This window comes from Ursus americanus, chromosome X (genome assembly GCF_024610735.1).
Source record: "Ursus americanus isolate L20-20 chromosome X, mUrsAme1.1.p, whole genome shotgun sequence".
NCBI classification, from domain to species: domain Eukaryota; kingdom Metazoa; phylum Chordata; class Mammalia; order Carnivora; family Ursidae; genus Ursus; species Ursus americanus.
The window spans coordinates 107,612,545-107,639,904 of record NC_142164.1 but is presented as its reverse complement, the minus strand read 5'-3'; the positions used below and the strand labels follow the sequence as shown (position 1 = coordinate 107,639,904).

Genomic DNA, 27,360 nt, shown 5'->3' with positions numbered 1-27,360 from the left:
ATCTGGTCATACTTTTAACTTTTGCTTTGAATGCTTTTGGTGACACCAGTAGGGCATCATCTCATGGGACAATTCTCATTGTTAGGAAATTCATTGTTATACTGAATTGAAGTCATTTTATTTACACACATGCACACAATAGCTCTTTCTCATGGAACATGACTGGCAGGAAAATGTATAAAGATGTCTTCAATCCTCTATGGTTTTACTCTTCATCCTGTTTTCTGGGTTTCCTCCTGACAGGATTATACCTCGCCCTGTTGAACTCAGATATGGTTGGGTGACTAGCTAGCTCTGGTTTATGGAAATTGAGAGGATATGGCATGTGTCACTTCTGGGTGGAAGCTTTGAGAGCCAGTTTAAACGATCTCTTTGCCCTCTAACATGGTAAGTTCCTGATAGAGGCTATTGCATCAGTCTGAGCGCCAGAGTGAAGATGACATGGAGCAGAGCCCCAACCAAGCTGTGAGGGATCTGTAGTGTAAACAAGGTGACCTGAGTTACTTCGGGTTCTTAGAGTGACTGAAATGTGGAGGTCGATGTTTGTTATGTTAACAAAACATAACCTAGCCCACTCCAAGTTAGTCTGGCTTTTCCCCTAACTCTTTTAATCATTCTTCACAAATTATAATTTCAGCCTCTCACCATTCTGACCAGTCCCCTGGATTCCACCCATTTTTGACACTATTCCCCTTAAATGGGGAGCCGAAATCTGAACCCCTTACCCCAGGTGCAATCCCAGTAGCCTACAACCAGCCCTTTGACCTGGGAACTCACTGAATAGAGTCTTGAGTTGTTTTTGTGTTTGTTTCTTTGTGTATGCTTTTATTATCAGCTGTGTTACACTGTTGTGAACTCAAGTTGAGCTTGTGAACCAATAACTAGAGCTAGAGGCTTTCCCATTGATCTCTCAATATTTACCTGGGGAACCGATTTTTAGATCGCAGTTCAAGTAGACAGGACAGCATTTTACAACAGTTACATGATCTCTTAAAGACAAGTTAGCAACAGAACCATTTACAGTAAACAGATGTTCTGTCTTTTGGCTCCGACCATGCCATAAATCTTCATCCCGTGTACTGAGTGAAGGCTGCAGAAGTGCAGGACTGGACGCACGGTAGGTGGCCTGCACAATTTCCAATCGTGCACTCCTAGTCCGATTTGCTAAATCCAAGGGAAAGGCCATTTTCCCGCGAGGCTCCGGAGGCGGGGCTCCACTTTCCCAGGCCGACGCCCTCAAGTTCCCGCATCCTCCCCCTTCCGTGGCGTGGTGACGAAAGGAGTCCCCCCAGCCCCCGCCCTCTCTGGCGCTGACACCCAATGAGCGGTCGCGGGCCTTTCTGGTGGGCGGGGCACACCCTAGGAGCCCGCCTGGTTGGTCTGCGACCCGGCGCGGCGCATGACGTTTTTCCGTTGCGTCACGTCGTGCTGCGGTTAAGGCGTGGCGTCCGCTCCGGGCGCCTGAAGGAGACTTGGAGATTCCGGGGTCGCGCCGTTTAAGTAGTTGGGAGTCGCCGCCGCCGCCGCCGCCACTGCCGGCAATCCATGAGGAAAATGCTCGCCGCTGTCTCTCGCGTGTTGTCGGGCGCCGCCCAGAAGCCGGTGAGGCAGCGTGGGCGGCCCGGGGTAGGGCGCGAGCGGGGCCGAGGCGGGGCCCAGAGCCGAGGCGGAGCCCGATGCCGGAGGACGCCGGAGGGCGGCCTGGCCTTGGGGGCGCGCGGTGTGGCGCCGCCCAGGGCACCGCGGAGCGTCCAGAGAGCCGCGGGCCTTTTGTTTTGCTTTGCGCCTGGCACTCCAGTCCCGGCCCCGGAACGAGCGGCTGCCCGGCCCATAGGCAGCGAATGGGGGGAGGGGAACTCTACAAGGTCCACGGGGAGGTCAGCCGCGGCTCGCGGCGTCGGCTAAAGTAGGTGTGCTCCAGAAGTGCCCGTTCTTTTACCGCGGTCTGAGAAGGGGGCCTTGGGCATTCTCGAGTCTCCAGTTGATCCTGTCCATTCATTTTAAATCTTCCTATTTTCATTCTCCTTGACTGAGAGCCATGTAGAATGTTAAGAGCGTGAAATCCGGAGACTGGCCCCGTTCAAACACCTGCCTCACCGTTTACTAGCCCTCTAACCTTAGGCAAGTGTTTGTTTTTGTTCTAAATCTCCCGTGCTCGGTTTCCTCCTTTCTAAAGCCGAGATAATACGAGTATTCATCCCGTGGGGTTGTCGCGAAGCTTAAACGTGTGACACGTATGTTAACTTTTCCAAAGACCGCCCCGTACATATAGTACGTGACGTCTGTGTTAAATGTTATTTCAGTGCCCAGTTGGGTATACATTTGTGGAACACCTGTACCCAGCTCTGGAGGGTTAATTGCGGGTTATGCTCACCAGAAACCACCGCCCCCCCTTTCCCCGCAACGTTGAGCTTTCCTTGGCAGTCACTTCAAGAGCAGTCAAGCAGAACCCAGAGGAACAGCCCCCCCACCTTCAACACACACGCTTAGGGTAAAAGTAGCTAAAGAAAACAGCTGTGGTGCTTGGCAGGGTGGGGTTAGAGGTTAGCACTGTTTATGGCTCCGCTTTTAGATGTGCCTAAGGCCTTCAAGCATTTTGACCTCTAGGTGTGCGGAGGTAGTATTACTGGGTACAGTTGCAGCCAAGTTTGACTTGCAGTTCAGGTTCTAGTAACTCCCAGGATTTTGTGGCAGTTATGCCTAGTATGGGCAGAGATCATTGAAAGGGGGGAAGTATACCCCTCTAGGAATCCCGTTGACTGAAATAACTACAAAACACAGTTTGGTTCATCAGTTACTAGCATTTAATTGCAACTAGGTCCACCTGAAGGATAAGCTCATTTCAGTTTTATTTCTGTATGTCACATGATATATCCAACATTTTTTGAACTCTTAATGTGTGCCAGGCACTAGGCTATTTAATCTCCACATCTTCACTTTTTAGTTGAATGTAAGTAATGGAAAAATGTTTTCAACTTTAAATGAAGGTCTTAGTTCTGTATCATGTTAAATTTAAAGGGCTGCAGTAGAAAAGAAAAACTTCAGTAGAATTGGTGTTCTGCAGTAAAAGAAAAATTGGTGTGTGTTTTTTCAAATTACAGTCACCTCTGTGTCCCTAGGAACAGAGTGAAGTCGTCATTTAATATCAGAGGCTCATTCGCTCGGCTGCCCCAAATACTTCTGCTTGTGTTTTCCATTCTTCCAGCAATGAGTTGCCATGAGATGCAAATTGCACTTTATTTCAATAAAACTTTGGCTTCTTCAAAAATCATGTAATACCGCCCAAATCAAATAGAAATGAATTTTGAGTTACAGTAATTTGTTAACTGGATAAAACCAGAGTGGACTATAACTTCATTTAGTCAAAAATTGTTACTAAGAGAAAAGATTATTACAATGGAAATGTGTATAACGTTTCTTTTATTTAATTACTTTTTTAAAAATAAGAATTAGAGACAGTTAAAGAGTTAGTGCTCCTTACTTTGAGCTGGCCCTCTTTTTTTGTGTGTGGCTATTTTGCTTGTTTTTCCTGTTGCTTGCATATGTGGCACTAATTATAGTAAGGCACAGAAAAATATTTTGAAGAATTATGTATTAACTGTAGATTATGTGTGTTCTATGGGCCGAAACCCTGTTTAGTAGCTCCCCATCCTTGCAACAGAGCGAATCAGGTAATCAGTGTTTCCATAAACTGTAATTATTGATGAGATGTCCCCAGAGTGCTCAGCGCACTTTAGGCTCTTGGGTCTAGTGTGCTTATTTATCAGGTTTCAGTTGTGTTAACACAGGCCACTTAGAGTGTTCAACGTGTTTGTTTTAGAATTGTCAGAGACCTATACTTTCTTTTTTGAACCTGTACTTCTTAATGCTAAAAAGATCCTTGTCAGATAAAGGAAAACACACTTGAAACTGTCAGGAACTGGACAAATTTCATACTCCACAGCTTGCCAGGTTCCCAGTGATTCTGGGTTTGACACTTTGATTTGCAAAAGTGTCTTTAAAAATTAAGCATATCAGATGTTAATACCATCAAGACAGGAACAACCATTTTCTAAGCATAGGTGATACAAACAGGTTTAAGGAATTTGTCTTTTAACAAACTCATTGTATAAATTAAAGTAGGTGTAGTATTTAATATCTTAGAGAACCTAAGGGAAAATGTTGCTGTAATTTATTACAGTGCTCACTTCTCAGGGCTTACCAGGGGCTGGCCTAGGTAGAAGAGTTGGGACATTGTCTCCCTCTTTTTTCCCTTGGTTTGCCGCCCTTCAGCCATCCCACCAAAACCTTCAGAAATTGGATGCACCTCCTACAAAATGACAGTCTCTAAAATGAAAGCAGAAAGCCCGGTGTAACTTAAGTTGCTGAAGTACCTGTGATTTCATCTTTGAATGAGGTCGAGTGTTTTCAAAGTTATTTCACAGATGAAATTGCATTTAAAATTGTTATTGCTTATATTTCAGGGGCGCCTGGGTGGCACAGTCGTTAAACGTCTGCCTTCGGCTCAGGGCGTGATCCCAGCGTTCTGGGATCGAGCCCCACATCAGGCTCCTCTGCTAGGAGCCTGCTTCTTCCTCTCCCACTCCCCCTGCCTGTGTTTACTCTCTCACTGGCTGTCTCTGTCAAATAAATAAATAAAATCTTTAAAATATAATTGTTATTGCTTATATTTCAATTATGATCCTTTGTGAGAATTCCACTACCAGTATTCTTTTGGCTTTTTAAGTAATAGGGAAGATTTTTAATTTACACTGGTAGAATCTGGAATTTAGGAACTAGTTTCCCTTGTTGACTTGAATGGTTCCCATGTATTTAGGAACTTAAAGTTTTTATTTTTTGAAATGTGAATGGGTTTGTCCATGGTCTCTCAAAGAGGAACCCTATTTAACAGAGAAGCTTTTTAGGGCTCTCCAGAGAAAATGAAAGGTAATTTTTTCAACAACCACAACAGTTATAAATTATGACATACTCACACTTTTTTTTTTTTTAAAGATTTTATTTATTTATGTGACAGACAGCCAGCGAGAGAGGGAACACAGCAGGGGGAGTGGGAGAGGAAGAAGCAGGCTCATAGCGGAGGAGCCTGATGTGGGACTCGATCCCAGAACGCCGGGATCACGCCCTGAGCCGAAGGCAGACGCTTTAACGACTGCGCTACCCAGGCGCCCCCATACTCACACTTTTGATAGGACTTTTAGCTGCTTTAACTTAACTCAGCTCCTTTTACCCATTATATGGGTGATTCCTCTTATTTTTGAGACGGATAATAATGAAACAGGGAGAAAGGATATGAGTATCTTTCCAGCAGTCGTAGTCTTTGACCTTGCCTTCCTGCTCTTTATTATATAGAATTGTCATTTTTGGTTTCAACTTTAAGATGGAGAAAGAAATTTACCTCTTCTCGGTTATGGTTGGTTACTAGCTGGTTTGGTCTCTAGTTTTATTTATTTATTAAGTTATATAAATTATATAAGATATAACTAGTTGACATGCAGTGTAATATTAGTTTCAGGTGTACGATTATAGTGTTTCAACAAGGTCTCTAGTTTTAAATATTTCTGAAAACTAACAGGTTTTGTAGCTGTATCTGGAAATTTATTTTGCATTACAAGAAATATTTCTGGCCCCACAGTGTAATTTAACAACTGGCAAAAATAACTGGTCTGTTTCATGATTGCTTTAGTTTGTCACCTCACCCCTCTTAGCTTTATTTCTTTCCAAATTCCTCAGTTTTCTTCACATATTCTTAGGTATACTAATGGATTCTCTCGGCCTCTAACTTAAGCCTTTATTTCTAGTATTTAAGCATTTTTCCTATAGCATTGTCATTGCCTTGTTGGCTTTATCAGATAATGGTATATTGATGGGTGAAGAGATAAGTAGATAATAGGTTTTTGTACACTTGGAGGGGCGCTTAGCAGGTCAACCTTAACCCTTCTCAGCAGGATGAAGTCCTGTGCTAGGAGTCGGACGGTAAGGTAATACACTGGAGGAACACATCCAAAGTACTTTTTGTGGAATCTGAAGAATATGCTTCAAGTCTCCATGAAAAGAAGTCATGTCAACTTACATATCAGTGTTTGAAAACGTGGCAGAATGTGGCTAAAATAATACAGTAATAGTAATTGGTTAAATATTTGTGGTCTAATCTGGACCTTAGCCCTCACGTGGAGTACTTCCGTTGTGAGTAGGTATGTTCAATTGGAAAAGTGGAGAGGAAACATCTCCCCCGCTTTTTACCTCCCAGGCGGTTAACAGCCACCCAAACAGCAGGAAGGGACCGCTGGTTGCAGAGAACATCTCTCCCTTCTGAGGCTTCAGGAGGAGCCTGTCCAAGATCTAGGCTGTTCAAATTATAAAATGTCCGAGTCCCTTAAGTATCTTTTGTCTTCTACATTTCTCACGAACGTATATATCTCATACTTCGAGTAGTTTAAAATATGTTTCTTATGGAGCCATTTCATAGAATAGTGGTTTGCCTGAAATAGGAATTGGATCGTAGTTTTTATGAAGAATAATTCTGAAAGTAAAGCTTTTGCTTGTTCATTGCCTGGTTATGACTGCAAGTAGCAGTAATAAAGCCCACAGGTTAGCTAGTCTCTTCAGTTTGGCCATTAGCTTCATTCTATTTTCAGTGTAATTTCTTTGGAAACAAAATGGCCAAGTGGATGGGTTTGATTTTTGCTTCCTTTCTCTTTCTACTGTTACCCTTCAGAAGTGGGTATGATCATGTTTCATTGGCCAGAGCATGGATTCATTTTGAAGGCAAGATCCCAACACAGTAGAGAGAATGGAGGATATACGCGTGAATGTGTTGGGGCTTATGAAAATTCCAGGACTGCATCCTGATAATGATGATAATGACTTTCAAAACTACCTGACAATAAAAAGTACTGATGTGTTTGTATATTTTGGTCTTTCAAGGCAAGCAGAGTTCTCGTGGCTTCCCGTAATTTTGCAAATGATGCTACATTTGAAATTAAGGTAAGAGGTGTTTTGTTTTGTGTTAGTAATTTTTCCACAGGTACACAGGCCCGCGTCAGGCGCCCTGTTCAGTGGGGAGTCTGCTTCTCCTGCTGCTCCTCCTGCTTGTGCTCGCTCGCTCTCAGATAAATAAATAAAGTCGTAAAAGTTTCTTAGAATGTTTCTTTGAAAGTTTGTCTTTCAGCCTATAAGTCATTTGACTTCCATGGGTTTTTGGTGAAAGTCATCTTAGATTTCTTTCCTCTAAAACTCGATCCTTTTTCACAATGAGCTTTCTGGTTTAAGGAGTCAGAAGCAGTATGCAGTGTTTCTTATGTGCTCCTCTGCTGGGTTTTGAGTTAAATATTACTGCAATAAGATAATAGGTCTTACAATGGGTTGTCAGTGTTTACATTGTAATAACTGGAAGTTAACTGTCTGATTGCATTTCAGAAATGCGATCTTCACCGGCTAGAAGAGGGCCCCCCTGTCACCACAGTGCTCACCAGGGAGGACGGGCTCAGGTACTATAGGATGATGCAGACTGTTCGCCGGATGGAGTTAAAGGCAGATCAGCTGTATAAACAGAAAATTATTCGTGGTTTCTGTCACTTGTGTGATGGTCAGGTGAGTGGTGGTTTTGTAATAAGACCCTGTTAGGTGTAGGAATTTAAGTATGGTTTGTAGTTATTGATTTTTACCCCGCCTTATGCGTCTGAAGAATTTGAGGCCAGCCTGTCAGAATAAAGACTAGCCTGCTGAGGCCTGTTACGAAGCTTATGCTAAGGAAGTCACACATACTTCTGTTGCTTGTGTCCTGTGCCTCGATGGCTTTGTGATCACCTGTAGGGCGTATACTTGTGGGGGAGAGGGTTTTCACTTTGTGTTCTGTTTTGTGGGTTTCAGCCAAGGGTTACAAATTCAAATGCCTATGGGGACCAGCTGGGTGGAAGAAATTAGTTGAAGAAGGCGGGACTGGTAGTGGGCTGGAGTGGGCAGGCCCCTCCCACCAGGGGACACCATCGCTTGGTTCCAGCCAGTTGGTGCCATATGGAAATCCAGGGTTAATGCTTCCTGTTTTTGGTTCTTCAAGAGAAGACAGAAGTATCGATTTTCATACGAAATTCCCCCAGTATTCATGTTGACATCTAATTCGGGATTTTTGTCCCAGATCACTGTACCACGGTACATCTGTGGATTGCCAGTTTGTAGCTTCTGGCTTGAGCTTTACCTTCTGTTTTGTTTCCGATGAAAAATAGAGCTCCTTTTGTGGTTATTAAGAGTTCTGCCAGGCCAAATTTTCATAATAGGCGAGGGCTTTTATCTAGAAATGTGTATTGTATTGACTCATTACTGCTTCTTCCTTTAATGTAGGAAGCTTGTTGTGTGGGCCTGGAGGCCGGCATAAATCCCACAGACCATCTTATCACAGCCTATCGGGCTCATGGCTTTACCTTTACTCGTGGGCTTTCTGTCCGAGAAATTCTCGCAGAGCTTACAGGTTTGCTATTCATTTTTAGAAGGGGGAAATTAGTGAAATTTAAGTGCAGATTTCTCATACTAAAATGCTGTTATAACAATATTAAAACCTTTTCGGATATGGAAAAGAGCCTCTCCTTTTGGTGCTCTGGTACCTCTGTTGTGCTTTTGAGTAAACCAACCATTTTTGAGGTCATCTGGCCCCTCAGGTAAACGTTTAAGAAGTTTAAAAATGTTAGCTTCGTAAGATCAGAATACTTTTTGTCACTTAAGCACGCCAGTAGAAATTAGCAGTCATAGAAAGTAAACTGAGAGTAGGAGCATTTCATTGTCTGCAATTTAAATTCTAGGAATCTTTTTAATATTCCCTTTGTCCCCCTTGACTCTTGAACTGTTCAGTGTCCCAGTGTAGGAGAAATCAGAAGATGTTTGTAACTAGCAAAAAAAAAAAAAAAAAAAAAAAAAAGGTCCAGCGTACCATGATGCTAACATCTAAAGGAAATTCAGTGGTTAGAGAGCTGGAAAGGTCAAGGACATTGGACTGGATCGATCTTCACTGAAGGGCCAGGAGATAAGGGTGGAGTATATGTTTGCATAGAGGGATGGGTGCTTATAGAATTGAGTTAACCTGTGAGTTCTAGTGGCTAAGCCTCTAAGTAAACACTTGGGGTGTGGTTTTCTTTTGTATATTTGGTTTTTGATGTGTTTGTGCATATGGTGCCATTCGTAGGACGAAGAGGAGGCTGTGCTAAAGGGAAAGGTGGATCGATGCATATGTATGCCAAGAACTTCTATGGGGGCAATGGCATCGTTGGAGCTCAGGTAATTCACGATGAGGATGAGAATTACATGCTTTCCTAGATTTGGCCCTGAACCACGTCTTAACAACATTTCATACCCCGGAGAACTTCCCTCTGAAGTATTTTAGTACTTTGGGGGCTTGGTGTACTTTAAAAGACCTATTGCTTCATAGCCTACCATTTGATCAGTTAATAAGTAGATTTGGACAATGATTTAAAATTCTTCTTTTAGGTATTTGTTATGTTTTATAAGTAAGCAAGAGCCCCTAGCAGTGGCCTATACCTTCACCTTTTCGTTTATATTTAAGTATATTAATTGCTTTGTCACATCCACTTAACCCTTTCTCTCCCTGCTGTAGACTGTGGATGCAGGTATCTGAGGAGGGAAGGCAGGGGATCAGGATCTTAGGTGCCATGTTAGAAATCAGTCCAGCTTTTGTGGTTATCTAGTCCTCTTTGTTCTCATCAGTTAGTGAATAATGAAGTAACAGCCTGGGTGTGATATGTAAGTGATGAATCACTAAATTTTCCTCCTGAAACCAGTATTATGCTATAAGTTAACTAACTAGAATTTAAATAAAAATTTGAAAGAAAAAAGGAAGAACGGCATAAAATTACAGCTAGATTGTCTGGCTTAGTTTGTAATGTGATGCTGCTGTACGTTAAACTAGGTTTCATATTTTGGCTCTTTAGTAGTTGAATCTTTACAGAAGTGTTCCTGTTTAGTGGGTGAAATAGAAGAATTATTCATGTTGTTTTACCAGTTTGAGTATAATATTGGGGGTAGAGTAGTTAGGGGTAGGGGTAGGCTAGGGAGTTTGTAGTGACAGTGTAATTTCTGTCTTAAATTCTGGCCAGGGTTTAAAATTCAGAGCATTAATTTCTCCCCTCATGGATTTCTCTGGTTCTTTTCTTGGTTGTCCTCAATATTAGGTGCCCCTGGGAGCGGGGATTGCTCTGGCCTGTAAGTATAATGGAAAGGATGAGGTCTGTTTGACTTTATATGGCGATGGTGCTGCTAATCAGGTGAGTATGCGTCTCTTGACTTTGCAGTTTTTTTTTTTTTTTAAAGATTTTATTTATTTATTCTACAGAGATAGAGACAGCCAGCGAGAGAGGGAACACAAGCAGGGGGAGAGGGAGAGGAAGAAGCAGGCTCATAGCGGAGGAGCCTGATGTGGGGCTCGATCCCATAACGCCAGGATCACGCCCTGAGCCGAAGGCAGACGCTTAACCGTTGTGCCACCCAGGCGCCCCACCTTTGCAGTTTTATCGCCAAAGTGCTGACTAGTCATGTTTCGGTCGCAGGGTAGTCGTCTGTTGCTTAGTAGTTGAAGCAGCCGTTCGTGACAGGCTGGAGTGTGGTATTATGGCCACGTTACAGGTTTACTTCGTGGTGTGTGGCGCGAGCGCTTCATATGGACCCGCCCGTGGAGGAGCTCTCCTGCCTTGGCGCTTCACAAACGCTCTGTGGGTGAAGAAGGACTTTCTTACATTTTAACCTGTCGCCAGTTCATTCACACCAGTCCTGTAATGTGCGGACTCGTTCTCTTGGATGTCGTGGCATTGTCAGACTCCTCTTGTGGTTTCTGAGCCTGGCTCTTTCTGTACTTTTCCTGTCATGCTCGGAGTCCTCACCAGTCTATGGACGACACTTCGAGGCCCTGCTCTAGATGCCGAGTCTCAGACACTGGCTCACTCTGGTTATCCAGTGGGTCTCATAGCATTTACAGTAAAGCATAAAAGTAGGTAGCCACCAAGTTTTAAGTGTTTATCTTTTCCTAATGTACTCTGTACCATTGCCTTGGCCCCGCCAAAACAGGTGGTGGTATTTGGTTTGTCACTTCCTTTGGTTGCAGAAAGAGATGCTTGCCCTTTCTTCCTCCCCCCCTCGCCCCCAGCACACACACTCCTTTGCCTTAAAAGCTCTTTTGTGGAAGGTGAAGCTTGTCATGTTTTATGAAAGCTTTCGTGCCAGGGAAAGCAGCAGCTTTTGGGGACAGTGAAGAAGTCTAGAGAAAAATAGCCAAATAAAACCACTTGCACTTTTTATACACACTTCCAGGGTCAGATATTTGAAGCTTATAACATGGCAGCTTTGTGGAAATTGCCATGTATTTTCATCTGTGAGAATAACCGCTATGGAATGGGAACGTCCGTTGAGAGAGCAGCGGCCAGCACTGATTACTACAAGAGAGGCGACTTCATTCCTGGACTGAGGGTGAGGACACCTGGTGTGAGGCCAGGGCTACCCCTTTGCGTCTTGGTGCCTTTGTGTGGGTCCTTGACAAATTGGTCTCAGACAAAGAGTTCTCTGTTCTTGGGGCATGAACGGGTCCTGTGAAGTTAAAATGGTTCGACGCAGTTTCATTTATGCTCTGCCCTTTCTTGTGTATGGACAGGTCGATGGAATGGATATCTTGTGTGTCCGGGAGGCAACAAGGTTTGCAGCTGCCCACTGTAGATCTGGAAAGGTAAGACTTTCTTTTTGGGCCTCTGGGCTAGAGATATCTATTGACATTTATCTTAAAAGAAGGCCTTCCATGTGTCTATTGTAGCTTTTCAGGGGTGGCTGATAATCGAGGTGTGTATAAGGTAGCACAGTCTGGTGAATTGGGGGCCTTTGTAAATACCATGGTCTTGGTAGCTCGCCTCTTGGGAAACATCCCACATTGCCCCCCATTTGGGGTGAATCTTTCCTTTGAGCACTCCTTCAGCATTTTGCCTTGTGGTTTGGTTAATTTTGTGCCTCCAACCTCCAGCCCTCCTCCCCATTAATCATAAGCCCCTGGAGTGAGCAGATTGGCGACCCCCACAATGCTCAGCACAGAACTTTGCTTGGATAATAGGCGTTCAGTGTAAGCTTGTCTTCCGTTACTTAAATATTATGGTTAAAATGTGTCATCTTAGTCTTGCTGCTTCAGTCCTGAGAATCTTGACCTTTCAGTAGCGCGGGAGAGGGAACACTGAGGTTGGCGTAGGTGCCATCAGAGCTAGTGGAAAGGATGGTGTTTTCCGTCAGTTGGTGTTCACAGCCGAGAAAGCATGGCCCTAGGGTTTACCTTTCTGTGACGTCCTCTGTGCAGTGGGATTGGGCTACAGTGATGCAGATGGGGACTGGGGTGGGTCAGGGAGGGAGATGGAGAGGAGCTGCACATGAGGGAAGAGGAATGAAATCGAGTATGGCTGAGGTGGCAGTGAGCTCAGCAGACTACATTGGGACTCCCAGGACTAGAGGTCTAGACTTGGGCAGTGGTTATCAGTCATTCTCCTCTTCCCCAGTTCCTGAAAGAACATGCAGGCTACAAACTTAACATGGAAACAGGATCACTGGTTTATAGTATGTGTTGACTTTCACAGCCTGATCTTGGAATTAGGGGAGGGTCTAGAAACCCCCTTAGCCCAACCCACTGTGTTTTCCAATAGCTCCTGGATGGCATAGAACAGAAAAATAGGTGACAGTGAGGGATTGACGTGTGTCAGGTGATGCAGTAAGCACTTCTGTGTTAATCAGCACAACACTTGAGTCAGGTCCCTCACCTGTAAAACAGTAACGTGAGGCACGGAGCAGTTAAGGGGTTGTAGCTGCTGTGCCTGACAGCCCGGATTGGATCCCAGGTGCTTGGACTGAGAGCCGCCCCCTCCCCCAGCCCCCCAGCTGCTGCACCAGACTGCCCAGGGATCTTAGATCTACCCTCTCCCCTCAGTGTTCAGAGTTGTCTTCTGGAAGGGGGCTAGTGTAGCAGGAGGAAGCTGTCCTGGGGGTGGTCAGGCTGGCCAGCAGAGTCACAGGGCTAACCCCCAGATGTCGTTAGTGACCACCAACTTGGTTACGCGTTAGCCAGACCTGCGCAGGAGGATGGGTTGTCAGCCCCTACGAAATTGCATGAATTGGGGTGAGGTAGAGATTGACCTACCCAACCTAGCTTTAGGTCTCCCGTCCTTCCGCACTTTCCTGCACACCCAGAGGTTTGCTTTTAGTCTCATTCTGTGAGATTTCGCAGTAGTATTTTTCTCTAGCTTTTTAAAAGGACCCAAATGCTTGTAGACCATTTCATCTGTGACTGAGGGGGAAAACTAGCTTTATTGACCCTGAAGATCAAATCTACCCCCTCCCTTGGTGTCATACCTGCTTTCTAATAGGTTTTTCTGCATTAAATCTCAGCTGTTTTATAGGATTATTATATATCAAAGGCAATACTGATGAAATATTTAAGATCAGTGGGGTCTGTAACATGCTGAATGCTTTTTTTCTTGTAAATGAGAAGGATGAAACATGGAATGCATAGGTATTAGTTAATAGGAAGTGCTTGACAACTCAGCCATCTTATAGAAAGTGTGATAACATCTTTGAAAGGATGTGCTGTGCCCATTGTCTCAGTCTCCACTGGGTTCTGTTTTAGGGGCCCATACTGATGGAGCTACAGACTTACCGTTACCATGGACACAGCATGAGCGACCCTGGAGTCAGGTATGGTCATGGGAATTCAGAGCGTGGTGTCCCAAGTGGGTGGGCTTTGTTGGGTGCTACTTACATGAAAAAGCAAAGCATTTCAGCATTTGCTTTGGAAGCCAGACACCGGTGGGCTTCATGCAGTGAATTAGTTGGTATTGAGTAGTTGTTTGACTCTTTGCCTGGAAGCATTTTGAAAATCCCTATAATATGTAGTATGTACATGTTAGCATGAGCAGCAAAAAAATTGCAGAGAGCGGACACCTGGCTGGCTTAGGGGTAGAGCCTGTGACTCTTGGGATTTGTGAATTCAAGTCCCACGTTGGGGGGCAGAAGTTGCTTTAAAAACTCGCAGGGACAAATTGTTGCATAAAATAGGTCGATGGTATAGAGTATATGTATGTATTAGGGGCATGCAGCTTTGGTAGGCATTCCCCCAGTAAAACCTGGCACGGAGTGAGGCTACCTGGCAACATGGGATATTCAGTATGGTGAAATAGACCAATCAAAACACAGTAGGTGACACTAGGAAGGTAGTTTTACTAGTCACTCAGTAACTCTGGCATGTAATGCTGCCACCCCAGAGTGTGACACAATTAAAAGAAGTAGATTTTGTCAGAGTAAGTAAGCCCTAACAAGCCTGGGAGTAGATTGGAGTTTGAAGGGAAAATGTTATGAAGAGCAACTTACCTGGAAAAATGCACTTGGTGTTTTCAGAAACACAGTAGAGCCCTCCCTTTTAGTGTTACTTGAAATAACAGGTTTCAAAGATGTAGGACAAGGATGTACAGTTGACCCTTGAATGACACAGGTTTGAACAGCGTGGGTCCACTTTACACAGGGATTTTCTTTTTCAATAATAAATACAGTACTAGTCTGTATTTTCTCTGGCTGTAACACTTCTGGCTTAAGAATACAGTATATAGGGGCGCCTGGGTGGCACAGCGGTTGGGTGTCTGCCTTCGGCTCAGGGCGTGATCCCGGCGTTACGGGATCGAGCCCCACATCAGGCTCCTCTGCTATGAGCCTGCTTCTTCCTCTCCCACTCCCCCTGCTTGTGTTCCCTCTCTCGCTGGCTGTCTGTCTCTGTCTATCTCTGTCAAATAAATAAAATTTAAAAAAAAAATACAGTATATAATACGTGTAACATACAAAATATCTGTTAATCAGTTATTAGTAAGAAAGACTTGTTTTTCGGGAGTCACAATTGGCAGATTTTTGACTGTGTTTATGGGGGGGTTGGTATTCTTAAGCCCCACGTTGCTCAAGGGTCAGTTGTACTCTAGAATCAGGAATTGGGAAATCTGTCCAAGTTTTCACTGGCCGCCCCCCCCCCCCCCGGCCCTTCTCTGGGCTCCTAAACTTACTTCCTGCTTGGCATTCTGCTGCCTGCCAGTCTACAGTTCTCGCCACCCACCTAAAATGGCACACAAAGCGGCTCTACCACTTTCTTCATATCCTACATCTTGATCAGAGAAGCCAGAGGAATTGCCAGGGCAGAGTTCTCTATGAAAGAAAGATACTAGAATGTTTGCTTGTTAGAGGCAGCGTTCTTGTATCATCTTGAGAGTATAATTGCACTATTCCCCTGGCGACAGCTCTGTGTCAGAAACCTCCGCCTGTAGTTCGCAGAAAACCGTTCTGACCTACTTGTTCGCCTCCCTCTAGTTACCGTACGCGAGAAGAGATTCAGGAAGTAAGAAGTAAGAGTGACCCTATTATGCTTCTCAAGGATAGAATGGTGAACAGCAATCTGGCCAGTGTTGAAGAATTAAAGGTACGCTCAGCCAGCTTTTCTGCACCCACAAAGCTGCCGCTCTGGGGGAGCTACCTCGGTCAGTGGGAAAGTGCGGATGGTGGGGTCACAGGACATGAAGCAGTCCTATTTGCTTAACCTTGAAACCCAGCAGCACAGTTCTGTTTTCCTAAGAATAGACTTCAGATACTCGTCAGTGTTCCCATCGGCACTCCAACATATTCTGTGATCACTGCCATTTAAAAACCTCTTCCACAATAGCAACAACAATTAGTACGTCTAGTCCTAGAAGAGTTCCAGTTCCATACTAGCAACGTGTTCGAGTAGAACTAGTTGGTATTCTAAGCTGCTGTTTGTTTATTCAAAAACCTCTTGAACTGTAATCTGGTTTTTAGGAAATTGATGTTGAAGTGAGGAAGGAAATTGAGGATGCTGCCCAGTTTGCCACTGCTGATCCTGAACCGCCTTTGGAAGAACTAGGCTATCACATTTACAGCAGCGACCCGCCTTTTGAAGTTCGGGGTGCAAATCAGTGGATCAAGTTTAAGTCCATCAGTTAATGGGAGACCGGCTCCAGCTGTAAGGGACTCTGTGTTCTCAACTTTGTTAGGGAAGAAAACCCCGTAAAAAGAATGTAGGCCAGGCTAGTGCATGTGTTTTGTACAGTGTTGCATTAAAAGATATTACTGCCCACTTCAGGACTTAGTGTGACTATTACATACGGTTATTTCAGATTTCAGATTTTTTCCTTAAAATGGTTCTATTTCTTTTAATGACTGAGAAGTATTTGCTAAATAGTATACAACTAAATCAAAAGCCATTCCTACCTTTGAGGGGAGTGGGAGCATTCCCTCGACCCTTGCGCCTCACACACTCCGCAGGCACACCCTCATCAGTGTGGGGGCTGAAGCCTTTTCACAGTGACCGTCGTTTCTCAATAAAACACAATATTATCTCCAGGCAGGGGGTAGAAGGACAATTCCATTTTAATTTTTTTAAAGATTTTATTTTTAAGTGATGTCTACACATCCAACATGGGGCTCGAACTCATGATCTCGAGATCAAGGGTCGCACACTCCACTGACTGAGCCAGTGGGCTGCCCCAACAATACCATTTTTAAATAATCATTTCGAAGGCCAAATAACTTAATTTTCTTCATTTATACATTAAATACAAAGCTGTTTCCTTCAGTAGTTTTCTATTTACATTCATATCAAACATCAAATACCAGGCATATTCAAGTACAATGCCATTTTGTAGTAACCTGTGGTCTAAAACAGTGATGCCCAGCCTGTTACTTTAAACACCTGCTTCACCTTTCCAGTAGGTGCTACAGGGTCTGCTGAGTCTTCCACCGAAGCAACATTGAAGTTTGTTTTAAAGAATTCCATAATATTCTGGGATGTCAAAATTAGAGCACTGTTCCCACAACACATCAAGTTCTACTCACCTTTAAAACATGTTGATAAGTAACAGGTTCTAAAAAAAAAAAAAAACCATCCCATTTGAGTAATTCTTTAAAACTTCAAGTTCTTAAATAATGGGGTTTTCCTTATGTAAACTCGGTGGCATTCACGCGTATGTTAACAGAAGTTTTAACAACAAAGATGTCAGCTCTTGGCGCTGTCTGTCCCCTGGCCTAGCCGACTGGTTCGGCCTCGTGTTGCGAGGCTGGGGACCCCTGCGCCCTTCTTCTGTACTGGGAGACTGCGGTCCAGAGCCTGCAGAGGAGGCCACCACTAGGAAGCAATCAATCAAGAGTCTTCTTTAGAATCGGAAGAAAAGAGAAGTTCAAAGCCACACCACCAAATACTTCTTTAGGAGCCCTTATGTCAAAAGCTACAGTATATAATTCTAGACTTGTCTAGATTGCCAAAATGCAGTTCCTAACTTAGAGCTCTGTCAGCTCGTATTTGGGCTTGAGTAGGAGTGGCACGTGGCCTCAGAGGCATGTGCAGGGCAGGCTGAGGGAAGAAGTGCTGGAGAGAGCCCGGAAGCTATGGGGTTTCACGTCCCAATGGTACCCAACTCAAGCTGGGTACCCAAAGAAAACTCAGAGTGAGAGGGGAAGTTGGATAGTTGGTTTTCTGACTAAGCCACAGATAGGAAAGAAAATTAATTTCAACGAAGGGGGAAAGTGACCATCACTTTGTTTTCTACTGATTTAAAAGCACAATCACAGGAAAAAAAGTCATTTTCTATTACAGTGTTTTGAAGCCATTCTTACCGTAGTCTGAGGTGTCTTAGATCTTCCTTAGTGATGTCATTAAGAATGTCAGAAAGCGTATAGCCCTCTTCAACAATCTGAAACAAATATCAAATACAGAAGAGTTAAGCTGCTTTGTAGTAATGGCATAGGAATGTTCTTTTATTTACAAATTTACCTTTTCTATTGTACTCGCATCTGCTCCTTGCAGTTGTAACCAGTCTATGAGCTCTTGATCAGTTTTCTGCCCCTGAGACCCAGGAGGGGATGCTGGGTTCTCTGTAGTATCTGCAATGATGAGAAATTTGTTTTGTTGTATATTATTGTTTAACAGTAAAACTCTTCAGAAGTAATAAGTTGGATAAAATAAACTATTACACACAACATAAGCGTGATTTGAAAGGAGATGACTTAAACCTGTCTGAGCTGCTCTAATCCACAGTCCATAGTTCCCGGATTCACTTTGCAGAGATTAAAGGGACTACAGGTAAGGGTAATGTTACTTACTTGGGAATTTGATACACTTTATGTCTACCACTTTAAATGCTTATTCCGGTCTCTAAAATGCCTTTTATAAGGAATCCCATCCTTAACTGCACGGGAAATCAAATGAGGACATGGAATTCAGTACTGAGATGTTGTGTCCACGCTTATCCATCCCACATTCCAAGAGGTGGCTGGCTGCAGCTCTTTTGTAAGTGGCACGAAATGAATTCGGTTTACTGAGGTTTCATTTCTGCAGTCAGTCACACTTTTTAGGTATGCAGTGCTGTGAACTTTGATGAGCAGTCATGTAACCATCCAGATGACAAATTTCCATCACCCCCAGAAGTTTTTGCAGCCTTTTACAATCCAGTGCCCTCCCCCCATTCTGACGCTTTCTGTCCCTCGAGTTTTGCCTGCCACTATTGCATCAGTATTCTATATCGAGGGACTCAGAGTGTCTAGCTTTTTGAATCAGCCTTCACTGAGCCAAATACATCCACATTTTTGAATGTACCAGTGGTTTTCTATTACTGAGGAGTATTCCAGAATATACTGGAGTACTTACTGCTTTACTAGAGAGTTAACTGACTGTGGCAAGGCTGACTAGAACATTAGCCAGATTTTAGGTGGTCTCACAAGTTAGAGCAAGTGGAAAATTACCATTAGATCTGAATTGTAACTGAAGATGATACAATTCTTGAGTTTTCTGCTCTAAGGTTTGCCGTAGAAGATTCTGGTACTCTCTTTCTTTCTGAACTAGGTGTTCCAAAAGTCTGGTTAAGAAAAAAAAATGCCATTATCCAGAGAGTCTAACACCATTCAGTTAACTCAAACACTGGCTGAACCTCAGAGATGGGGGGGATCACACAATCCCAACAGTCTGGTTTCTGCCTATACCTGGGTGCCTCCCTCGTGTTTCCTCCCTTGAAAACAAAGACCAGCACTCAGGGCATGCGTGTATTTTGCCTCAAAATGTATCATGAATCAGAAGATAACCTGAGGGTGATCAGTAAACTCAGCCAGGAGGAGCTGGTGATGACAGCTTGTCTCCCTGAGTCTCATCGAGTTGCTGAAAGGAGCTCTCGGGCTCTTTCCTCCTCAGAGGAGGAAGCCAAGGAGCTGGCAGCCCTGCTTCTGACGGACACTGGCGGAGAGCGGCAGAAAGATGAGCTCAAGCAGGAGGAGCACAACTGCGAACATGTGCGGAGCCCGGGACCGCGCTAACTGCTTCCCGGGTGCTGGCCTCACACGCTCGGGACAGACCAGGCACCCGCAGGTGCCACCACTCTGGGCAAGAGGTGCCGGGGAGGGAGGGCGCGGCTGTTGGTCCCCCTGCTGACCCGGAAGGCAGCCGAGGGACTGTCAGCCGTGCAGAGGAAGAACCACCGAGCCCACAGGTAACGGTTTATACATCTGGTGATTATAAACCCTACCGGAAAATACATTAAAGAAGGGCTAAGTATCACAACTTCCACATTTGTCATATTTTAAAAGCTTTCAAATCCCCCCCCACTATCTTTTAATTAAAACTGTGGGTCTTTCAAACTTTAAAAACACTCTAGGTCTCTCTGAAAAGAAGCGATTAGATCTGCCTAAGGTCCTACTTCGGAGATCGCCAGGGCGTACACAAGCTTTCTTCCACGTTGCGGACACCTGGCCCCACAGCTCTGCCGTTATTGATGGGCAGCCCCAGTGGTCATGTGGCAGTACAGCAGCATTTGGAACCGGTACCAACTAGTTTGCTCTGCGTGTGGGTTGTATTTTTTGTAAGTCCACTGATGATGTGATTACCCAGTGCAAATGACCATCGTTTTAATTCATTTAACAAGTATTTTAGAACACCTGTGTGCCAGGAAGTGAATTAAACAGGCCAGCTCTCTTGGGGGGACCTCACAGCGACGCCAGGGTGCCCTGGCTGGGAAGGCAGTGCGCGAGTGCCTACCGGGGAATTGTGATAAGTCAGAAGGAAGAGTGTCACGGGGGAGGGCACACTGACACACACAGGGTCAGGGTCAGAGGCTACATGTCCATCAGATGAAGGGCCAACCACCCCCTGGCTTGGCTACTGACATAGGGACAGGCTACAGCTGCGCGCTGCTGAGCCGCCGGACCCGCAGGCCGCGCCAGGAGCCTCGTCTTGGTGAAAAGACAGAAAAAGAACTCCCAAGACGCTGCAGCCTTTAGCATGGCTGACTGCTGTGTGGCTGGTGGCAAGGCGTCAGAACTCTCTGATTGCTACCGTTAAAGAAAGGGAGGCATTCTCCCCCAGGTGAAGCTGAGAACACCTCCTCGTCCACCTCCTTGGTGAAGATACTCTTCTGAGACCTGGGACGGTCACTCAGCAAGTGCACGGATTCCCTTACTGGCCCCGGTCATCGTCCCACCCCTGCCCACCTGTTGGTCTCCTGTCGGAGCTCGCCCAGCTGGAGGCTCAGGTGCTGGTGGTGGAGCTGCTGGGGCTGGGCCTCGGGGGCAGCCGCCTCACGGGGGCCGCTCCCTCCGCACGCCACATGCGCGTCACTGCCAGGCACGTCTGCTGGGGGACAGTCCTCTTCTACCTCGCCCGTGTCCTTGTCCACCCCTTCGGTCTCCGACGCAGGCTCAAAATGGGCTCGGAGCTCTGCCAAAGCATGGAAGAAAGGACCACAGGCAAGGCCAGGGCTTAGTGTCGCTTACGTCCGGCGCCAGCACACGAGACTGCTCGGAGGCCAGCCCAGCCGCGGTGACGCTCCATCGGTGGCTGCTGACGTCACCAATGGGGAAGAGACTATTTTACTCCGTTCTCTGCAGTGAAACGATGATCACCCCCAGTTTACAGATGACAAAACGGAGGCTGAATGTTAAAATCAGTTAGCCAAGGACACTTTTAACAAGGTACAACCAGGCTTCCAACCTGGCCTGGGTTCTTTTTACTAAAGAAAGGTGCCTGCTTGCACTGGGGCTTAATGAAGTGCTGGGGTCTAACAAGCTCCTTGGCCACGCTCAACCTGGGCAGAAGCCGCCACGACAGGGAGGGAGCAAAGTCAAGAGAGCAAGTGGCAATGTCAGCAGAAGCTGCCTGGAGCCCCCTTCCCAGGATGAAGTCACCACCGGAGAGTGAACCTGGGTATTAAGCTGCTCTGACATTTCATAAATGAGAGTACGGAAGCCTAAGATTTCTAGAGCTACCACGGGAGGGGACAGGAGATGGCGCCACCGACTCGAGCCTGCAGTCGGCGTTCCTGTGTGTAAGGGGGCGCGCTGCGGGATCCTGGCCCCCGGGCTCAGGGCTCCCTCTCAGATCACAAGCTTCGTCTCTATGCGGGCTCCTTGGTTAGGCCGAGAGGGCACATAAGTACGGCTGCAGAAGTTCTCAGCGTTTACTGAATTGCAGGGAAGTACGTAGCCCAGCTGGGAAAGAGAAAACAGGCGTCGAGTGCAGAGGATACTTGTGATCTCTTCCATGGCCTGAGCCTGACCTTGACCGAACAGGTGGCACTTACCCGGGATGAGAATGGTGACCGCGGCCTGCACTGCTCGACGGATGATGTTGTCCATCGCAAACATCCAGTGGGGCCTAATTAAGTGGTTCCTCAAAATTTTATTTACCTACAAATCACAAAAATGCAGATTTCTGGTCCATTGTACTTTTAAGAAGGAAGAGTTATTCTAGTTTACTTCTACTCTGAGATAAAATGTCAACCACGCTGCTCTGTGTTTCTACCTGACTTGTTTCTTCCGGACGGAGCGTTCCTGCCAGCTGCCCCCGAATCATGCTGGGTCTAGGGGACAGGAAGGGATTGGATCTCGCACACCAGGCCTCTTCACTGTTTATTCTAGGAGCATTTACTGAGCACCTGTGAAAGGTCAGGCTCTTCACCGGGAGCCTGGGACACAAAGCTGGACCAGACACGGTTGCAGGCCTGCAGCAACTCACTTCTGTTTGCACAGACACATAAGCCTCAGCTGGCGGATGCCACCTGTTCCCGAGTCCTGTAAGTCCTATACTCCTGCTCTGAGCAGCCAAAAACTATCAGCCCGTTCACCTGTACTTGCATATTCTGTGTTTAGAAGGAACTCCTAAAACATGGGATTTAGGTGTAAGCAGCTTAGAAGAAACAGGGACTTTGGGAGAAGACGGTAAATGAACTCCTTGGTCCTGCCCTTGAGCTACTTCAGTGGGCTTCCTGCCTTCTAGCACGTTCTCTAGGACCAGACAGAACACTTACAGCATCCTGAAATCCAAACAGTACCAGGTGAATCTGATTGATCGACGAGCTGTCAAAGTCCAGGTCCACCTTTAGCTTTGATATCGTGGATGCCATCACTCTGTGCTCCGGGGAGCGGATGAAGTCCCTCAGGATCCCAATTATTTGCTTGATGTGGCCGACTGAGAGATGCAAGTCTTCCGAACTCTGATCACCGCCCCACCCCCACCAAAATCACTTTCATTGAGTAAGTCAGAGAGGGAGGGGAAATTCCGCAAGTATTATGTGGATACCCCAGGTGAGAAAGGGTCTGTTTCTGGAATTCCTTCCCTATTTTTTGTTAGGTGTCCCCTCTCCTCCCTGGGCTACACACACACACACACACACACACACACACACACACACACACAAACTAAACCCCTCTGGGGATGGTTCCGCCCTCCTGTTGAACCCTGTGTAACTGCCCCGCCCCGGCGCACCCTGGCCCCCTTGTTAGAAGGCCTAGTTCATAGTAAGGCAAGTGGCCTCTTCCTAAAAAGACCTTCCCGCTTCCAAAATAAGTTAAAATGCAAATCTTCTTATCCATAACCTTTCTCCCTAAAGTGGCTGCTCTCCCAGCTTCTGAGGGCAACTCTGTGTGTCCTGCAGCTGGGGTTTCAAAACAGGGGATTCACATGAGTCAAGGGCAAAGTAAGGCTGGGAGCCCCTGAGCTTCGTGCCGCCTTTGGCTTGTTTTCCACCAGGGGGCAGCACCACTCCATCAATGCCTGGGTTCACCGCAGTGTTCCGCAAATTCAGGCTTCAGGGGAGTTTTTTTTTTTTTCTTTGTATTTTCTTTTGTCTTGTTGGAAGAGGGAAGGACGTTGGGAAATACTTATGGTGATTACCGTAACTGTGCAAACGTTCCAGGGTAGCAGGAGCCTCGGTCCCGTTTGGACCCGTTCCGGGACCTGGACCCGGGCCGAGGGGGCAGGATTAGCAGCTCCCCCGACCTGGCCCTACCTGGGCCACGCACTCCTGCAGGTTGGAAGCCACCTGGTTCTGCTCCTCCCAGAGGATTTTGTACAGGATGGCACGGCGCTCGCTGTCCTTGCGCAGCAGGAAGAGGCCTGGGTCCCTGTCCTCTGGGGACGAGGCTGCGCTCTCATCCGGAACACTGCGGACAAACACAAGCGACAATCCCCATGCGTCCCAGAACGAAGTCTCCACGCTTGGCCGCTACGGGGGAGGGGCTAAGCGGTGACTCCCCCGCACTCCGCACCCTCAAGGTGAAACCGCAGATAGAAGAGAGATGCGGTGTTTTTTCTAACCCCAGGAGCACCAGTGTTGGGAGAGGGAGGAAGAAGGTGGGGTGAGGGGATGGGGGGAAGGGGGAGAGACTAAGGGGACGATTGCGGGGACGATGGGAGGAGGGGTAGAGGAGACAGGAGAGAAGGGGAAGTGAGGGCAGGAAGGGAGGAGAAGGAGGGAGGAGGGAGGGCGGTAAGTGACTGCAGTGAACCTGCAGTTTGCTGCTTTCCTCGCCTGCAGCGGCCTGTGACAGCACAGAAAGAAAGCAAAAGCCCTTGGCGGTCTGGTTTTGACCCGGAGGTATCTGGCTCCCGGTGACCGCGGGCACCTCACAGACCCACAGTGGAGGGAAGGGGTGGGCCGTACCTGAGCAGGTGGCTGAGCCTGTGCTTGGGCGCCCGGGCCTTCTCGAAGAACATATCCAGCTGGGCATCGGAGTCCGGGGACACAGAGCCATGCTCACTGCTGCTGCTGCCCATGGGCTCCCCAGACGTGGGCAGGGCTAGGGTGGTGCCCCGGGTACTCTCTGTGTGGGGGAGGACAGGGAGGGGGGAAGGGGAGTCTCAGCCCCTCAGGCCGGGTGACCCACACAGGGGCCTGCTACGTCCAGTCACCCAGGGGGCCCTGAAATGTAAGTTCCGCTTCAGCAGGTCGGAGATGGGCACACTACGGCGTTTCTAAGCAGCCCGCAGGAAATGCTGACACAGCTGTGGCCCCGCGGGGAGCGAGACGCTGAGCCTCTCTGTCCTGGCTTTGGACCCCATCCACACCAGGAGAAAAACAAATGGCTTCCTTTTCAGAGGCCACTTTTATGCCACTGCGGGGTAGGACTCACTGCCCCAGAAGGGGTCACTTGGTTTCTGTGGCCTGTGGGACAGCTGCTGCAGGCAAAGTCCCCGATGTGCCCCTTAATCAAGGTCAGGAGCAGCACAGGGGGGAAAGGCCAGGCTGTGCACGCAGGGGAGCCCCAAAACCCCAGCCAGGGCACCTCTGGCTGCCCTCCTCGGCACAACCCCACAGGAAAGACTCTAACAAGGGGGTGTACCGCTGTCACCTGCCGGGCTCCCTGCGCCTGTCAGGAAATGAAGGACCATTCGCTGGCTGGGGTTTGACAGCTCCCACACTGGCTGCACCCACCCCTGCCACACTTCACAGCACCGGGCACCGTGCGGGAGGCTCAGTGCTCTCAGTGACAGAGGAGCCCGGGCATCACCGCGCCCAGGGCGGCCCCCCAGCTGTCCAGGTACACCTCACCTGCCGGCTTGAAAGCAATTCGGTTCTTCTTGCCCTTGTTCACCTGCCTTAAGAAACCCTCTCTGAGCAGCTCGGCAGCAGTGGCACGTTTGTGGGGGTCAGGCTCAAAACAGGATAAAATGAAGGCTCTGGCATCCATTGAAAGGCCTTCTGGAATCTCCGGGTGGATCTTAAACATCCCCACCTGCATTTAAGGGAGAGGTGACCGATGTGACTGTGAGGCCTCAGGCACACCCAGGTATACAAGCCTTCAGTACAAAGCTCCTACCCTGGCATCTTTGAGGAGCCGGTGGAGGAGACTGTCCTCAGTCACTTGCCGGGCTGGCCTCCTGGGACTTGCCTTTGCCCAGCAGGTTACAGGAAAAGTGGTATCAGAGGAGGTTCCATGGACGGGGGCTCCAGAGTTTGGGATTGGAGGCAGGGAGCAGGGAGTTACTCATTGCAGGGCCCAAGGTTTCGGTTTAACAAGGTGAACACACCGAAAGCTCTGTGTACAACGCCGTACCTGGACTCAGCAGTTCGGAGCATGCGCTTTCAAGTCTGTTAAGGGCGCAGAGCTCACGTTAACTGTTCTTACCACAATAAAACACACATTTTTGAGTTTTAGATTTTGAGAAGGTTAAATAATGCTGGATGGAATATAACCCCCAAGATGTGAAATGCAGGACACGTGATGGGGGCGCCCCTCACCTGAGGGGCAGGGAGGGAAGGGCACTAGGGGGCCAGAGACAGAAATTCAGAAGAACGCCAAGAAGAAAGGAATGGCTTGCCTCCAGACTCCCGGGAAGCAGAGAGCAAATGTAGGCAGCGCCCTGGCCCCATGCCGATACCTTCTTTCGAACGGCACTTTGCTATCACTCCAGGGTCCCTGTATTAATCTGCTGGGGTCTGTCACCAAGTACCACAAACTCGGTGCCTCCACACTATGGAAATCTGTTTCCTCACAGTTTTGGAGACTGGAAGTCTAAGATCAAGGTGCTGACAGGGCCACACTCCCTCTGAAACCTCCAGCAGCCCCTTCCTCGCCTCTTCCAGCTTCTGGTGGTGGCGGCTCGTAGACACGTCACCCTCACCCTGGCCTTCACGTGGTGCCGTGTCTCTTCACAGCATCAGCGCTCAGGCCCTGAGGTTTTTGTCAGCACCGGCTACTGCCTGTCATCCCGAGGCCCATGACGAAGCTGCGGGTAAGATCTTCGAAAATCGCGGCTGGCTCCATCACGGATCCGCACTAAGCACGGGGAAGGTCGCTGCTGTCCCCCAGTCCTGCTGTCCAGGGCCTTGCTGAGACTGTGGGTGCCAGAACATACTTGCTGACTTGAGGTCTTGGCCTTGCAGCTGCCTGACAGCGGCTGGGAGGGTGGGAAGCGCTGAGAACCTTCTGCAGGGGCCTGCACTCAGCTCATGGGCAGAAACCTGTACTCACACCTTCTAGTTGTTTCTGCCCAAGAGTGAGCTGGAGTGTCTGGCAGAGATGCCGGCAGCAAGGCTGCGGGGCAGACAGGCCGAGAGGCCACCACACCTGGCAGAGAAGCAGGAAGCAAGGCCTCTGGACCCTGTTCTACTGGGCTGTTTTGGTGTGCTGGGGCCTTCCTGGCTACTAGCAGTGAACCCGCTCTCTGCCTTCTTAGCCCTGAAGTGAACAGAAATACTCCATCCACAACCTCTCTTCAACTTTTAGGAGTGTACAAAGAGCCAGAAGCCACAGACCTGACCGACCTGAGACATGTGGGGCTGTCCTGGCGTCAGCTTCCCCGGGGGGCAAACATGTCCCTTCCCAAGGGAGCAGGCCCAGGGAGGGGGGGAATCCCCGCCCATAGTGGCCAGTCAGTCCTAAGTGGGCCTCAACACATGCGGTGCCCTGCCTGCCAGCTCTAGGAGGGCTTTTAGAATGACAAAGTACACACCGTCTGCTACCCAAAGTCCCACCTCTTCAAAACCCAGTTAGAAACCTGCGCTCCAAGACACAGACTCATGAGGCCTTTGAGCCTTGCCCAGTGTAAGGGCAGACACACATTCTTAAAAAGAGGTTTCATCCTCCCTGGTGCAAATAAGGGGAGACCCTGCTTTTCTTAGAGTACTTACTTTAGAAAACGTGTAATTCCAAATTCTTGATCTGAGATGCATGTGAATCTTTTTTAAAAGGTGAATAAACCTCTTGCCAAGAATGTCTTTCTCAAGGACCTGGGGCCAACTCCTGGAAATGTCAACAGCAAGGAGCAGACATCCGCATCTCCCAGTTTCTACAGGAAGGGAAAAGCCTAACTAAAGTAGTGTCTTGCTCCAAAACTACCTCCTTTTTTTTTTCTTCAAAGATTTTATTTATTTGTCACAGAGACAGAGAACCCATGCATGCGCAAAGGGGAAGGGGCGGAGGGAGAAGCAGACTCCCTGCTGAGCAAGGAGCCGGATGTGGGACTCGATCCCAGCACCCTGGGATCATGACCTGACCCACCCAGGCGTCCCCAAAAATTACCCCCTGTCTTAA

At 47.5% G+C, this 27,360-nt stretch overlaps 2 protein-coding genes across 5 annotated transcripts in view; one reads left to right on the top strand and one right to left on the bottom strand.

Moving 5' to 3' along the window:
* Positions 1-1,422: 1,422 nt before the first annotated feature.
* Positions 1,423-16,149, top strand: PDHA1 (pyruvate dehydrogenase E1 subunit alpha 1). The gene is made up of 11 exons (XM_045804051.1): positions 1,423-1,602; positions 6,925-6,984; positions 7,417-7,590; positions 8,338-8,464; positions 9,173-9,264; positions 10,176-10,268; positions 11,308-11,463; positions 11,645-11,716; positions 13,646-13,713; positions 15,364-15,472; positions 15,847-16,149. Exons 1-11 carry the CDS (start codon positions 1,546-1,548, stop codon positions 16,009-16,011), a joined length of 1,173 nt encoding a protein of 390 aa, XP_045660007.1. The 5' UTR covers positions 1,423-1,545; the 3' UTR covers positions 16,012-16,149.
* Positions 16,150-16,934: 785 nt separating this feature from the next.
* The window catches only part of MAP3K15 (mitogen-activated protein kinase kinase kinase 15), a 117,306-nt gene continuing 106,880 nt past the window's right edge, over positions 16,935-27,360 (bottom strand). The window contains exons 20-29 of one of the 4 annotated variants that reach the window (XM_087859574.1): positions 24,876-25,059; positions 23,988-24,147; positions 23,334-23,487; positions 22,353-22,538; positions 21,627-21,732; positions 20,539-20,764; positions 18,805-18,917; positions 17,837-17,946; positions 17,680-17,756; positions 16,935-17,191 (exon numbers count right to left, since the gene is read on the bottom strand). In XM_087859574.1, coding sequence (XP_087715700.1) covers positions 17,092-17,191; positions 17,680-17,756; positions 17,837-17,946; positions 18,805-18,917; positions 20,539-20,764; positions 21,627-21,732; positions 22,353-22,538; positions 23,334-23,487; positions 23,988-24,147; positions 24,876-25,059 — 1,416 coding nt within the window. In that variant the 3' untranslated portion in view covers positions 16,935-17,091. Of the gene's footprint in view, positions 17,192-17,274; positions 17,947-18,804; positions 18,918-20,538; positions 20,765-21,626; positions 21,733-22,352; positions 22,539-23,218; positions 23,488-23,987; positions 24,148-24,875; positions 25,060-27,360 lie in introns of those variants that run through there. The other 3 variants (XR_015723276.1, XM_087859575.1, XR_015723277.1) reach the window with 3 other exon arrangements.

Bases quoted from the DNA above. Each gene is read 5' to 3' on its own strand.
- PDHA1 (XM_045804051.1), top strand. From the start codon at position 1,546: ATGAGGAAAATGCTCGCCGCTGTCTCTCGCGTGTTGTCGGGCGCCGCC. The intron at 10,269-11,307 runs GTGAGTATGCGT...ACACACTTCCAG, and splicing joins GCGATGGTGCTGCTAATCAG to GGTCAGATATTTGAAGCTTA. The intron at 13,714-15,363 runs GTATGGTCATGG...GCCTCCCTCTAG, and splicing joins ATGAGCGACCCTGGAGTCAG to TTACCGTACGCGAGAAGAGA.